General features: G+C 48.0%; 2 protein-coding genes across 2 annotated transcripts in view; one reads left to right on the top strand and one right to left on the bottom strand.

The window, feature by feature from the left end:
• Window positions 1–13092, top strand: part of UBFD1 (ubiquitin family domain containing 1) — a 42292-nt gene that overhangs the window by 19123 nt on the left and 10077 nt on the right. The window lies entirely within an intron of this gene.
• Window positions 3147–12549, bottom strand: NDUFAB1 (NADH:ubiquinone oxidoreductase subunit AB1). Its single transcript, XM_006730809.3, has 5 exons — window positions 12347–12549; window positions 6445–6561; window positions 5079–5166; window positions 4086–4182; window positions 3147–3305 (listed from the first exon to the last, which is right to left on the bottom strand). Exons 1-4 carry the CDS (start codon window positions 12512–12514, stop codon window positions 4091–4093), a joined length of 465 nt encoding a protein of 154 aa, XP_006730872.1. The 5' UTR covers window positions 12515–12549; the 3' UTR covers window positions 3147–3305; window positions 4086–4090.

The raw sequence follows: 13092 nt of genomic DNA, 5'->3' as shown, positions 1-13092 counted from the left end.
TTGAAGATTTATTTATTTTAGAGAGAGAGTTCAGTGGGGAAGGGCAGAGGGAGAAGAGAGAGAATGTCAAGCATACTCCCTGCTGAGCATAGAACCCCATCTGGGGCTTGACCCCAGGACCCTGAGATCATGACCTGAGCCAAAATCAAAGGTCAGCTGCTTAACCAACTGAGCCACCCAGGCGCCCCGTTATTTAAGAGTACTGATTAACAAAAATAAGCCAGTGTATTTCTACCATATCATGGCATTCATTACTAACATTTGGTGTGTGTTTTATAGAAATGGGATCATGCTATTTATAATGTTTTTATTTAAAACACTCATCTTTCCACGTCACTGTGTAAAATCTCATATGGTTGGCTACCCACCTATATGCCATCAGTATACTCTTTGTCACATGTACCATGAAGCTTATCCCTTTTTAGTCTGACAGCTTTCAAACCAAACGGAACAGTTCAGTGAAGAGACATATGCACGCACGTGCCTGTCACCTGGCTGCCAGCTGTTAACATTGTGCTGTTTTCACTGTTCTTTTTTCTTTTGCTGAACCATCTGAAAGTTAAATTAGCTGGAGACATCTTGATGCTTTACTCCAAAATGTCAGGGTGTCTCTATCCTGAGAATAAGGTCTGCTCCATAATGCTGTTATTAGACCTGAGAAATCCAACTTATATCACCTACATACAGTCCAGTTCTCAAAACATTCTTTTCCCCCAGTCCTTTCACATACCATGAAGTTGACATATCTCTGGTCCCTTTTAATTTAGAATAGTTGCCCTGTCCTTTTTTCCCCATGGCACAGATGTTTTTAAAGTCCCACCTTCTGGATTCATTTCCTCATGATCAGATTCAGGTTAAATGATTCCAGCCAAACCTGGAGGTGACGTCCGTCTTGGCCCATCAGATCGGGAGCAGCGGTGCTTGTTGCATTCCTGCTGAAGCTGAGTAGGATGCATCACCCGGATTTTAAGTCTCCCCTACACACGGTGAGCTCTCAGCGGAGATGTGTGCTCAGGCCCTGCCTGGTGGTGTGCCCAGTCCATGGTGGGCGTGGAATGGTTTCACGGAGTGAATGAGTGCGCCTGCTGTTGAGGGGACACAGAAGAGCCAAGAGTGATGTGGCAAAACTGGAGACGGGACAGGAAGCCGGTCATGACTGGCCTCATAGCCACCGTGGCACCAAGGAAACAGCCTACCACAGATCCTCAAAGGCATTTGTAGGAGGCCATTAAACCAAATGCACAGGAGCACCTGGGTGGCTCAGTCAGTTTAGCGTCTGCCTTCGGCTCAGGTCATGATCCCAGGGTCCTGGGATCGAGCCCTGTGTTGGGTCCTGCGCTCAGTGCAGAGTCTGCTTCTCCCTCTCCCCCCATTTGTGCTCGCTCTCAAATAAAATCATACCAAAAAATAAAAAATGCACACAATCTCATTTATTCTGTTGTAATTCACACACCCTTTGGAATGCTACATTGGGCCAGTGCACGGCCTACCTGTGGTGGCACACGAGTCTGTCAAAGATTTTTCCAGCAAGTTCTTAGAGTAGAAAGATCTTTGCAGTTGCTTAACATCCAGGTCCTAAAGTAGCATCACCAGCCAATTATCTGTGCGTACTCAGTGACTTTTTCCCTTACTCTGGCTCCTTTGAGACTTCCCACAGCTGCAGGATGTGAACGGGTCCCTCTGCAGGTGTGTGGTTAAGACGGCAGCCAAGTGGTCAGTTCAGCGCGAGCACCCCTGAGCTGTGGGACCTTCAGCGGAAACCACCACAGGGGCATTTTTTGGCAAAATGTGCAGCTGCCAAGGGGTTGTAGAACCAGAAGACCAGTTGACCACAGATGTTAAACTGTGGTCCATCCCCATGTAAGGAGCCAAGGCCTGTTTTGTCCCCTCGCGGCTCTCCAGCGCCCAGGAGGCACTCAGGCTATTTGCGGATTAGATGCTGCTGTCCGAGAGTAAGGGTGCTCCTTACGCGCCCATCTGGCATCTTCCAAGAACTTGTAAAGTATTAAAACATCTATATAAGGTGCTTCCTGTTGCTGGAAAAGGAGGCATGTCTGTCTCCTGTGCCTGGAGCAACACAGCAGGAACTGGCAGCGTTGGGTGACCCCAGGACAGACCCCAGGCCTGGCGGAAGCAGTCAAGCCCTTCCACCGCCTCCCCCCTCAGCCCCGGGAGTCTCTGCCAGCTGAGGGCCCCTCACAGTCCCTGCGCTTCTGTGTCACTACTTCCTATGTACCATAAGCCCTGGACTCCCTCCCTCCTACAAACCGGAAGTTTCGGTAAAAGCAGAGCAACTATCTCGAACGAAGTCTCATCGGGAGCAGGTAACTGCCTGCTTCAGCCCTCACACACGATCTCACACGGTGCTAAGAATAAAAGCAGCAGCGCTGCTACTTACTGATGTAGGACAAAGGGATCCGTGTCAAAGTGACCTTCCAGGAGCAAAGAGAGCTTTCTATCCTCCAAAAGTATTAAATTCTATTAATTTGGAAAGATCCATAGGACAGGGAGGAAAAATCAGTCATATATGCTGGTGTCAGCTAATACATCTGCTAAACTTAAGATAAAAAACATTTTTCAGGCAAAAAGTCCTTTTTTCACTAATACTCATTCCTCACACTGAAGGCAATGGGAGAGGAACTTATTTCAGATACACTGCTAGACAAGTCATTTTTTATATGCATGAATACCAATGACTAACCAGACAAATCTTTAAAAATACTAAGCAAAGTTAAGACTCGGGGTGCCTGGGTGGCTCAGTTAAGCATCTGACTTTTTTTTTTTAAAGATTTTATTTATTTATTTGACAGAGACAACGAGAGAGGGAACACAAGCAGGGGGAGTGGGAGAGGGAGAGAGCGAGAAGCAGGCTTCCCGCGGAGCAGGGAGCCCGACGCGGGGCTCGATCCCAAGACCCTGGGTTAATGACCTGAGCCGAAGGCAGATGCTTAATGACTGAGCCACTCAGGCGCCCCAAGCATCTGACTCTTGATCTTGGCTCAGGTCTTGATCTCAGGATCATGAGTTCAAGTCCTGCACTGGGCTTCGCACCCAGCAGGAGCCTACTTAAAAAAATAAAATATTAAGTAAAGTCAACATAAACAAGCACTTTACAGGCACTGAAAAACTGAAGACTGAGAACAATGTTGGCTTTATAGATTTATTTTCAAAGGAAAAAACAGACAGTTTAAATACAAGTCTAAACAGAATTACTCTGTCAAAGGCAGCAATAATGCCAAAACGCGTTCTCACTTCCAGACACTCGCCAGCATCTTCCGACTCCTCTCTCAGTGAAAAAAGGGGGTCTGGCAAAGACAAAGTTAGTTCAGTGTTTCTTTTTGGTGCACTGACTTTCAATGACTTGAAGTGCTCAATCCAGGGTAATCAAAATTACAGACACTTAATACAATGTTTATTAAAAAAAAAAAAATCAACCACTTGATCATACTAGAGCCTGAAAAACAACAGCTAATGTCTACATACAGGCTTCTTTACCACGTGCTGTTAAGTAATTTGCATACACTGAATTTTACCTTCAGGAAAGCCTCAGGGAGGCCCTGTCATTATCCCCATTTTACATCTGAGGAAACAGGCACAGAGGCTAGGCGGCCTGCCCAAGATCACCAGACTTACAGATCCGGACAGAGTGGAGTATAAAGTCTGCTGTCTGACTCCAGAGTCCAGCCTCTTAACCAGGAGGCCTCTCCTGCCTGATTAAGAGGCCATCTCAGCTTCCAGGATAGCAGGCTGGGCTGACTTCGGGTGTGAAACCGAGGGCGGCAGAGGTCTCCGCTTCTGGGTTACCCTGCTCGGTGTTTTGTACAAGACTGCTTTTATGAGGAGGACAATCAAGGAAGTCCTGTCCAAAAATGAATTGTTCACGGCCCGTCTCAAGGATAAAGATGATCACTAAGGCCAGCCCCTCTGAGTGGCAGATAACCAGAGAGGACCTATGTCTTATAACCAGTGAAAATCTGTCAAGCATTTCCCAATGTTTCCATTTCTTCCTGAGTCTTACTTTATTGAAGAACTACAGAGAGGTTAATTCTATGGGAGGACATCATTCTGTAAGTTAAATGATTTACCTGATTTATTCATATACATCCTTCTTATCTGCAATGTAATCTACAATTTCTTGTGGACACATTAACTTCTCCGCATCTGTATCAGGAATTTCAAACCCTAAAAGTAAAATGTACAATGCATGAGTGTAGAAAAACAAATCCTTTAAAATTAAACACATCTCAAACTTCCTTACCACGCAACACGTACATCAAAATTTTCCAGCAACCCTGAATCCCATTTAAGTTATGGGCCAGTTATGTTCTAGACAAGTTATATTGGTATAACAGCTGGTTCTTTTTTTAAAAGCTGTAATTCATAGGATAGAAAATTCACCCATTTAAAGTATAAAATTCAGTGGTTTTTAGTGTATTCACAAGTTGTGCAACCATCACCATCATCTAATTCCAGGACATTTTCATGAACATGTTCCCATCCTACCCCTAACTGATACCATCCCTCTAGTGAGCATAATCTGTGAGGAATTTTAACTATGTTCTGCTCTGGAGGATAGCACAGAAGCCCCTTGGCTTTCATTCAGGCAACTTACCCAAAAACTGAGCCATGGACCCTTAAAAGGTCTCCTGTGCACAAGTGTCTGAGAAACAAGCATAACCTGGGAGTGTGCATGGGAGGCATGGCAGAAAACCAGGTCTGTGCGTGTGTGTGTACGTGTGTGTGTGTGTCCCGGGCACACCTAGTTACTTCTCTGGGCATGGCCATTCAGGGTGCTCACCTTGGAGCCCCACGTAGAGCATCCAAATCCCATCCTCCCCCAGGCTGCTTCTGGTCACTCAGCCCTCGGCACCACACTGGGCCCTCCGCTGGCCCCACACCAAGTGTGTTCTAAGTGAGTGCACCATCCCTAGTATTGACTTCATCTGACAGAAAGCACGTGGGGGGGGGGGGTGCTGTTTCTATTTCTGTATTTGATTCAAATTCCAGTTGTGACCCCCAGCATCTCTTCCACCTAAATCATGAATCACACTGTGCAGACCCCAGACTTAGCCCGTTACCAAATTCGTCCTCCATGGCCATGATAATTTCCACTTGGTCCAAACTGTCTAAGCCCAGGTCTTTCATAAAGTGGGAATTTACCGAGAGCTGCAAGAAAGGAACGCCAGACACAAAACTCAGTCCGTGACAGTTTTTGCTTCTCAAGATAACAGAGAGGTACAATGTCACTTAATCATTACATAGAAGATGCTTAATATAAAGAGGCCATATTTTAAATAAGAAGAGTGATAACCAGCATTTTATGTTTAACCTGTGCCAGCATATACTTAGTGTGCTTTATATGTTAACTTATTCAAGCTTCTTTTGAAAGGATTAACAATATACACAAAGCTAATGATGGATTTCACTTTATATATTTTATTAAGATCTTTGATCACTGCTTGGGAAAACTATCCTGGGGACAGAATGTACAACGTGGTGACCATACTAACGCTACACTGCATATTTGGAAGCTGCTAGGACAGTAATCCTAAAAATCTTCATCATAAGAAAAAAGTTTCTATAATGATGTGTGGTGACGGATGTTAACCAGACTTACCGTGATCAATTCACAGTTTTTGGGGGGGTGGGGGAGAGAATCTTATACAGGCTCCATGCCTAGCACAAAGCCGGACACGGGGCTCGATCTCACAACCCTGAGATCATGACCTGAGCTGAAATCAAGAATCGGACACTTAACCGACTGAGACATGCAGGTGCACCCCCCTTTTTTTTCCAGTTCACAATATTACACAAATATCATTATGTTGTACACCTAAAACTAGTGTTATATGTCAATTAGACCTCAATAATAAAAACCCCACTGTCCTACCTACAGAGCAGATTCAATTATTACAGAAGGAATTTGTTTATGCACCTCTATGAGAAAAATGCCAGTGGTTAAGTTAAAAAAGGTGCAGAACAGTGTTTGCAGTATTCTACCACTTGTGTGTTTTTAAAAAGGAGAGTGGGGCGCCTCAGTGGCTCAGTCAGTTAAGCATCTGCCTTAGGCTCAGGTCATGATCCCAGGGTCCTCCCTGCTCAGCAGGGAGTCGGCTTCTCCCTCTCCCTCTGCCCATCCCCCCACCCCGCTTGTGCACACGCACTCTCTCTCAAATAAATCTTTAAAAATAAATAAAAGGGTAGGAGATAAAGGTCACACAGTACATAAAATATACGTACATATGTGAGTACACTTCCTTGCGAATGTATTGAGTATCTCTGGAAAGATAACGCGAGAAGCTGATTCCACTGGCTGCCTCCAAGAAGGGGAACCAGGTGGCTGGGAGTCAGGGAGACTTTTTACTCAATATCCTTTTGGACCCTCTGAATTCTGTACTGATTAAATACTCATTTAAAGAAAAAACATTAAGCCACATCGATTACCTTCTCTGGGTCAATCTTGTCATAAAGTTTCAAGACATAAAGAACACGGTCCCTGATCCCCTCTAACGTCAGAGGGGGTGCGTCACTGTACTGGCGGCACAACTGTGTCACTGGAACCTAGAACAAGGGCGGGAGAGTCGTTGAACCGAAGACGAATGCACGCTCGCTTACAGGCCCTTTTCAGAGCTTTTAGTGCTTCCCGAGAACCACCTCCTCTGATTCTAGCTGTAGCCATTAGGCCACCCAGAGTCACAGCACTGGGTTATTTTCAGAAGCCCTGGCAGTCCAGCAGCATAAAAAATGGGCCTCCCATCCCCTCAGAGCCAGGACCTCCCCCTCCCCCCCCCGCCCCGGCTCCTACATTCAGCACTCCAGCTCTGGCCACTAGTCTGGCTCTGGGAGACAGGCTGCCGCTAAAATCATGTAGGGTCTGCAGATGAGTGTCTTCTTGTGGCACCTGCTGCAGCGCCTAGCCACTGTCACCTTTAATCGGCACACCTGAGTCAAGATGGCACACCCGGGAAGAGCTGTCATGGTGAACAAAGAGGCAGCTCCCTGGAGGAGCACACACGGGAAGGTCCAATATGGCCACTGACCTCAGCCAGGACAAATGAGCCAGCTACCAACCCCCACACGAGGGAGCCCGACAGACCTCATGGTCCAATCTGTTTCCCTTCGGGGGAGGCTTGTCTTATTGCCACCAGCCAAACCATGAGCCTTTCTGAGTTTTGCCATGACGGGAGTAATATCTCAAATGTCTGTGATACTAGCCTACTTGATAATCAACTAGGTATTGGGGTGTTGGCTGGATGCTTTCACCAAATATGGAAGGAACTCCAACTTAGAGCTCAGCAGGCTTAATGCCATGGAAGGTACAATACAGAACAAGAGGAAACAAAACAGCTGTCTGACAGTTCTGCTCACTGCAGAAGTCCCTAATCTGAACTGGTTTGTTTACCTTCTAAAGGTGATGTTAAGTCTGGAGTTCTTAAGTAAGTTAATTTGGAGTTCTTACAGCATTTCCCCTTAGAAAGTGGGTTTGCATGGTCCCTTGAGACTGACAAAGGTCTATGAAAATCATAATAAAAAACACTGCCTAATGAACGAAATCTGTATACACCTGTTTAAGAAATATTTATCTTCAAAAAAAAAAAATCAGGTACTGAAATCAGGTTTAATCAGCAAGCTATAGAGAGATTAGATGAAGAGCTTTATGGATATTCTAAAGGATTTCTAAGTGCTTTCGGAGTTGAAGAGCACTGGTTCTTTTCTGTCTCTATGTGTGTAGCGTCCTTTCATTTCCGACTGCAGCATGGGTTAAGGAGACCTCCGCTACGGGAACATCTCCAGGCCTACTTATCCACAATCACTAGAAGTCTCCAAGCCACAAGTAAAATGAAACAGCGGAAGGCAAAGAGACAGAGGGAGGAACAATGAGTTAAGTGGTGATGACAGGAAAGAAGTTTGAGTGGGAAGGATCTAACAGAGGCCTTGTCTGTGTACACATCAAGAAGTGGTATGAGGGGGGATTACTGCTGAGGAGAAAGAGAAAACAGGACCTTCGCTGCAGAGCCCACGAGGAAGGATGAGGCTGGGGATGGCACATGGGACACGACTACCCAAGTGGCCCACTAGGGGTCAGCACCATCCCCAGCCACACCAGCAGGTGCCCAAACTTGGGCCAGTGGGCACCACGCGGAGAAATTAAAGGGGTCTCCACGTGGAGAGCACAGGCCAGTCCGAAGTGGGGGGCTCCAGTGGGCTCAGCACGGGGCAGGCAGGTCTAGTGGGTGACAGCTCCGACTCTGGAATAAGACCGCCTACATCTGTGCCCTGGCACTAGCTTTCTTACTAGCTGTGTGGCCTCGGGCAAGTTACTTAACCCTCCAGTGTCACAGTTTCCATATTTGTAAAATGGGGATAAGCAACAGGACAAAGCTCACAGCACCGCTGTGAGGCGTCACTGAGGGAATGTGAAGGACTCTGAACACGGCCAGGCACATCCACAGTGAGTGCTGCTGAGGGCTGTCTAGGAGGATCGGGCTCTGAGACTCTGGCGGTAGTGTGGCCCCAAGGTACTTGATCCCACTCCTTCCCTCTCAAGCCTCTCCTCCTGGTCTCCTTACACACTTCTTATCATCAGTCAGACTATGGCGCGGCACTGGGCACTTTACAAACCATCACCTCCTTTAGTTCTGACATCAGTCCCATTTTACAGACAGGAAACAGGAGACAGAGAAAGGTATCCCGCCCCAGGCCTCCCAGCGTGGCCTCTGGGGAGGGCCTTACTGCCTCCTTCCTGCTGGATCTCAGCTGTTTAAAAAAAAAAAGAGGAGGCACGGAAAACAGGCAAGCAGCTCAGCAGTGTCCCCGACAGTCAACAATGTTTCTGGTGGTGTTTTTCCCCAAGATCCACACTTAACAATTCTATGTGACACAAGTCACTTCCCACAGCCATCAGAGAAGGCACTGTGTGCAGAAGAATGACTACCCACTAGACTAGTAGAAACCAATAGCCTGGTTCCTCCATCGAAACGCATCTGTATCCACTCAGGTACATCTCTGACTAAGGGAAACTGAGGAATCTCAGTTTAAAGCTCAGGAGGCAGCTTTTTTTCTTTTTTTTTAAGATTTTATTTGAGAGCAAGCGAGAGAGAGCGGGGCTTTGAGCGGGGCTTTATGCGGAGCTTGATCCCAGGGCCCCCGGATCATGACCTGAGCCGAAGCTTAACCAACTGAGCCACCCAAGCGCCCCCAGGAGGCAGCTTTAAAGGCCAGCTCTACCAGGTGCCCCTGGACGGCTCCACTCTGGTAGCCGACATCTCGGTGTCAGTTTGGAAATAAATTCCTTACCTGTCTTCCAAAATGCCTGCCTGTAGACCTCTCTTCCTTGTCAGCCACCTGGCGCTCTGGCCAGACACCTGAGAGCCTACCCCCACTCTTCCCACTGTCTCACCATCCATGTTTACTGGGCCACCCAGCCTGGCTGATTGGGAGGAAAGATCTCACTTATTCAACCAACCTTGTTGCATATTCACTCCCTGCAACCTAAACAGAACATCCACATTCCTCAGCACCCTTCACAACATGCCTACGTCTTTATCTCAACTCAGGTCTCTCCATTCCACAGGCACCCTGAGGGTCAACAGTAAGAGTGCTGGGCTCTCCTGGCCTCTGCACATGCTGTCACACCCTGCCCTTTGAGACTGTGCTCACCGGGGGCGCTGGTTAGGTCCCTCCTCTGTGCTGTGCACACACCTGTCCTCACGTGTGGCTATGTCTTGTCTTCATACACAGGACTGTCTCAGCAGCCTATGAGCTCTACCTCCTGTACCGAGCACTGTGCTGTGGGTTGGAACTACAAAGATAAATAAAACATGACCGCTACCCTCAGAGAAGCTTATGGTCTAATGGAAAAGATCGAGCCAAATAGATTATTTAAGTTGTAATAAAAATGTGGCAAGAGAGGTGCCTGGGTGGTTCAGTGGGTTAAGCGTCTGCCTTTGCCTCGGGCCATGATCCCAGGGTCCTGCGATCGAGCCTCATGGCCTCATGGCCGGCTCCCTGCTCAGCAGGGAGTCTGCTTCTCCATCTCCCTTTGCCCCTCCCCCCGCTCATGTCTCTCTCAAATAAATAAATAAAATCTTAAAAAAAAAAAAAATGTGGCAAGAGCTACGACAGACGTATTTGTAAGCTGCTTCCTGAACAAGAGCTGTCATTCAGTCCTTGACAGGCAAGGAAGAAAGAGATACCAAACTTGGAGTTAGCCCTGGAAGGACAAGGACATCCAAGGAGGGAAGGCCAGGCCAAGAAAATGAGGCATGGGAGTGTAGTGGGTCTGTGTGGGAAGAAATGACTTCATGTTGCTGGAGACTGAAGGTTAAGGTGGGACACAGGCTCTGAGGCTCAAGAGGCAGGGCCCAGGGCTGCAGACACCTGAAAAAGACAAAACAGCTGAGCACTCCCTGCACGAGCGTTTTGCCTTCATCTGGGTGCCGTGCCCCACAGCACTCTTCGGAAGTCTTCTTTGTGCTCTGGCTTTGAGACAGTTCAGATATGGGGCCTGCTTGGGTCAAGTACAAGACTTCCAGGTTACATTCTAGGCCACTACCCTTGTTTTTCTTACCTTCTGTTTTATACTGTCTCGTATTTTTATATCCAGGAGAACTGCTTTAGCTCCTTTTGGGAGGGTAAAGAGTTGGAATATAAATGAAGAACTAGTTGCCCTGGAGTCAGCAAAGTGGATGGATCTGAGGAGAAAAAATCTAATGGAACAGAATGGGTGGAGTGAGCAATAGTCCCAATGAAATGAGCAAGGGCTGGAGGTGGAAGTTTGGGTAACTGGGAAACAGGCAATAGCAAAAACCAAGAGAGTGAAGACACAGACAAGAAAGAGAGTGTGGTAAGAGATCTTTGGAACTTACCAACATTTAAGGATTAGACAAAGTGCCAAAGGGTAGGAGCAGAGAGGTAGAGGGAAAGAACGAACCAAGACAGTGTAGAACGGCCTCGGGAACACAGCAGCAGGGAATGAGCTGGCACATTTAACATGAGGCTGCAGCATCCAATGAGATACTAACTAGTGTCTTTCTTTTATATGTATCTCTAAACCCTTCACCTAGAATAAGGTCTGGGAGCCCACTGGAAATGAAGCCTCTTGGGCCCCTTCCCAGAATCTGTATTTTAACCCAAGGGATCTATAACAATCAAGTCTGAGAATCAGTGCTCTATGAATAAGGACAATCACTTTGCATTTTAGCTTAATGTGGAAATCAGTCTCAGGAAAAAAACACTTGGCAACTCTATATAATGCCCTCTTAACTTCAGGGTGACACTGTTAACCTTTTGATTCAGGCAATGGGGCTAGTGCCCTATGAATTAATCCATTGCATTGTCAGTAAATCTCAACCCTAGCCACACAAAATAATCACTTGGTGAGTTCTAAAAACAGACACCCAGACACCCCAGCTCTAGAGACAATGACTAATTTGACCTGGGCATCCTTATGTTTTATTCTAAATGTAGTCAATACCGAAATACTGAAACCACTATTAAGTTCACAGGTTTGGGGGGGGGGTTCCTCAACTTGGCCTTGAGAGTCTATTCTACATTAAGGCAGTAGTTCTTGATCTTGGCCAAACCCTTTAATCATCTGGGGAACTTAAATGAAAACCCATGCCAGGGCCTCACTCAGAGAAGTAAATCAAAAGGGGGGTTGGGCAAGGGATTTTTCCCCCTCTTTTAAGCTGCTCAGGTGATTTGAATGTGCAACTAGGGTTGAAAACCACTGCCCAAACCAAAATTTCTGCCTCACAAAGGTTTCCTCGGACAGAAAGGCTAGATACTACTTTCTTCCTATCTTTACTTCCAAGAGGCCTGTAAACAGGCAGAAGGGACTAGGGAGAAATCCTGGACGCAGACTGGTCTGGAGAAGGTTGTAGGCCAGTGTGGCTTCTCTTTTGTACTCTGTCATCAGTTTTCCCCTAGAAAGCTATCACAACATTTGTCATTATCACCACGACTAACGGAATTTACCAAGCACCCCAACTAGGTGCTCTCAAAACCTTGTTGCACCTCCACGAAGTAGAGCCTAGTACCCCAACTTTGCCGTTCAGACCGACAGTACTGAGGTCACGAGACTGGCCCAAAGTTTCGGAAAGTGGCAGCCAGCATTCGAACCCAGGGGTGTTTGACTGGAAGGTGTGCGCCCCGGCTCGTTAGCACTAGGTCATCTGGGCTCCCAGCAGGGGTCAACCAAGCACCGTGAGGGAGTGGGATGGGCGGAGAGCCAGATGTCTACCAGTCACCCCAGCCGCGGCAGGCGTGGCCCCGCTGCCTGGCCCCTCCCCCCTACCCCGATCCCTGACCCCTGCCAAGCCCCAGCAAAGTCACCGCGAGTCACCTGCGCGAGCACCGAGGCTGGCTGCGGAGCCCCAGGCCTCGTCCGGGCCCCCGCGGGGCACAGGGTGATGCTGAGCGGCCGGGCCGCGGCCAACGTGGGAAGCCGTGGCAGCGGCGCGAAGGCCGCGGGCAGTCGGCGGACACAAGCGGAAAGGACACGAGACGCCATGGCTACGCCGACCCAGGATGCACTGCGCCGCGCCCTCCGGCCCAGTTTCCTCTCCGAGGGGCGCATGGGACGCACAGAGCGGCGCAGGCGGACGCTGCTGGCGGTAGCGGCCCCTAGCGGCTCCTGGCGGCACTGCTCCCTCCGGGCGCGCGGTCCAGCCATCCAGGGCGAGAGGCAAAAGACTGCTAGCGAGGGTGCCTGGGTGGCTCAGTTGGTTAAGCGACTGCCTTCGGCTCAGGTCATGATCCTGGAGTCCCGGGATCGAGTCCCGCATCGGGCTCCCTGCTCGGCAGGGAGTCTGCTTCTCCCTCTGACCCTCCTCCCTCTCATGCTCTCTGTCTGTCATTCTCTCTCTCGCAAATAAATAAATAAAATCTTCAAAAAAAAAAAAAAGGCTGCTAGCGTCGGAACCTCGTTTCTCTGGTCTTTCCCTAAATACTAATCATTGGCACAAAAAGGAACTTGTTTTGATTTATTCTCTGAACGTTCTTTTTTATTTTATTTTTTTTTAAAGATTTTATTTATTTATTTGACAGACAGAGACACAGCGAGAGAGGGAACACAAGCAGGGGGAGTGG

This window comes from Leptonychotes weddellii, chromosome 5 (assembly GCF_054177405.1).
Source record: "Leptonychotes weddellii isolate Sample4059 chromosome 5, ASM5417740v2, whole genome shotgun sequence".
NCBI lineage: Eukaryota > Metazoa > Chordata > Mammalia > Carnivora > Phocidae > Leptonychotes > Leptonychotes weddellii.
The sequence above is the reverse complement of the archived record's forward strand: the minus strand, read 5'-3'. Positions and strand labels throughout refer to the sequence as shown.

Excerpts from the sequence above, each read along its gene's own strand:
- NDUFAB1 (XM_006730809.3), bottom strand. The coding sequence starts at position 12,514 with ATGGCGTCTCGTGTCCTTTCCGCTTGTGTCCGCCGACTGCCCGCGGCC. Across the intron at positions 5,167-6,444 it reads ACAAGATTGACCCAGAGAAG|CTCTCGGTAAATTCCCACTT; the intron begins GTAATCGATGTG and ends CCTTTCTTGCAG. Across the intron at positions 4,183-5,078 it reads GGCCATGGAGGACGAATTTG|GGTTTGAAATTCCTGATACA; the intron begins GTAACGGGCTAA and ends TTTTACTTTTAG.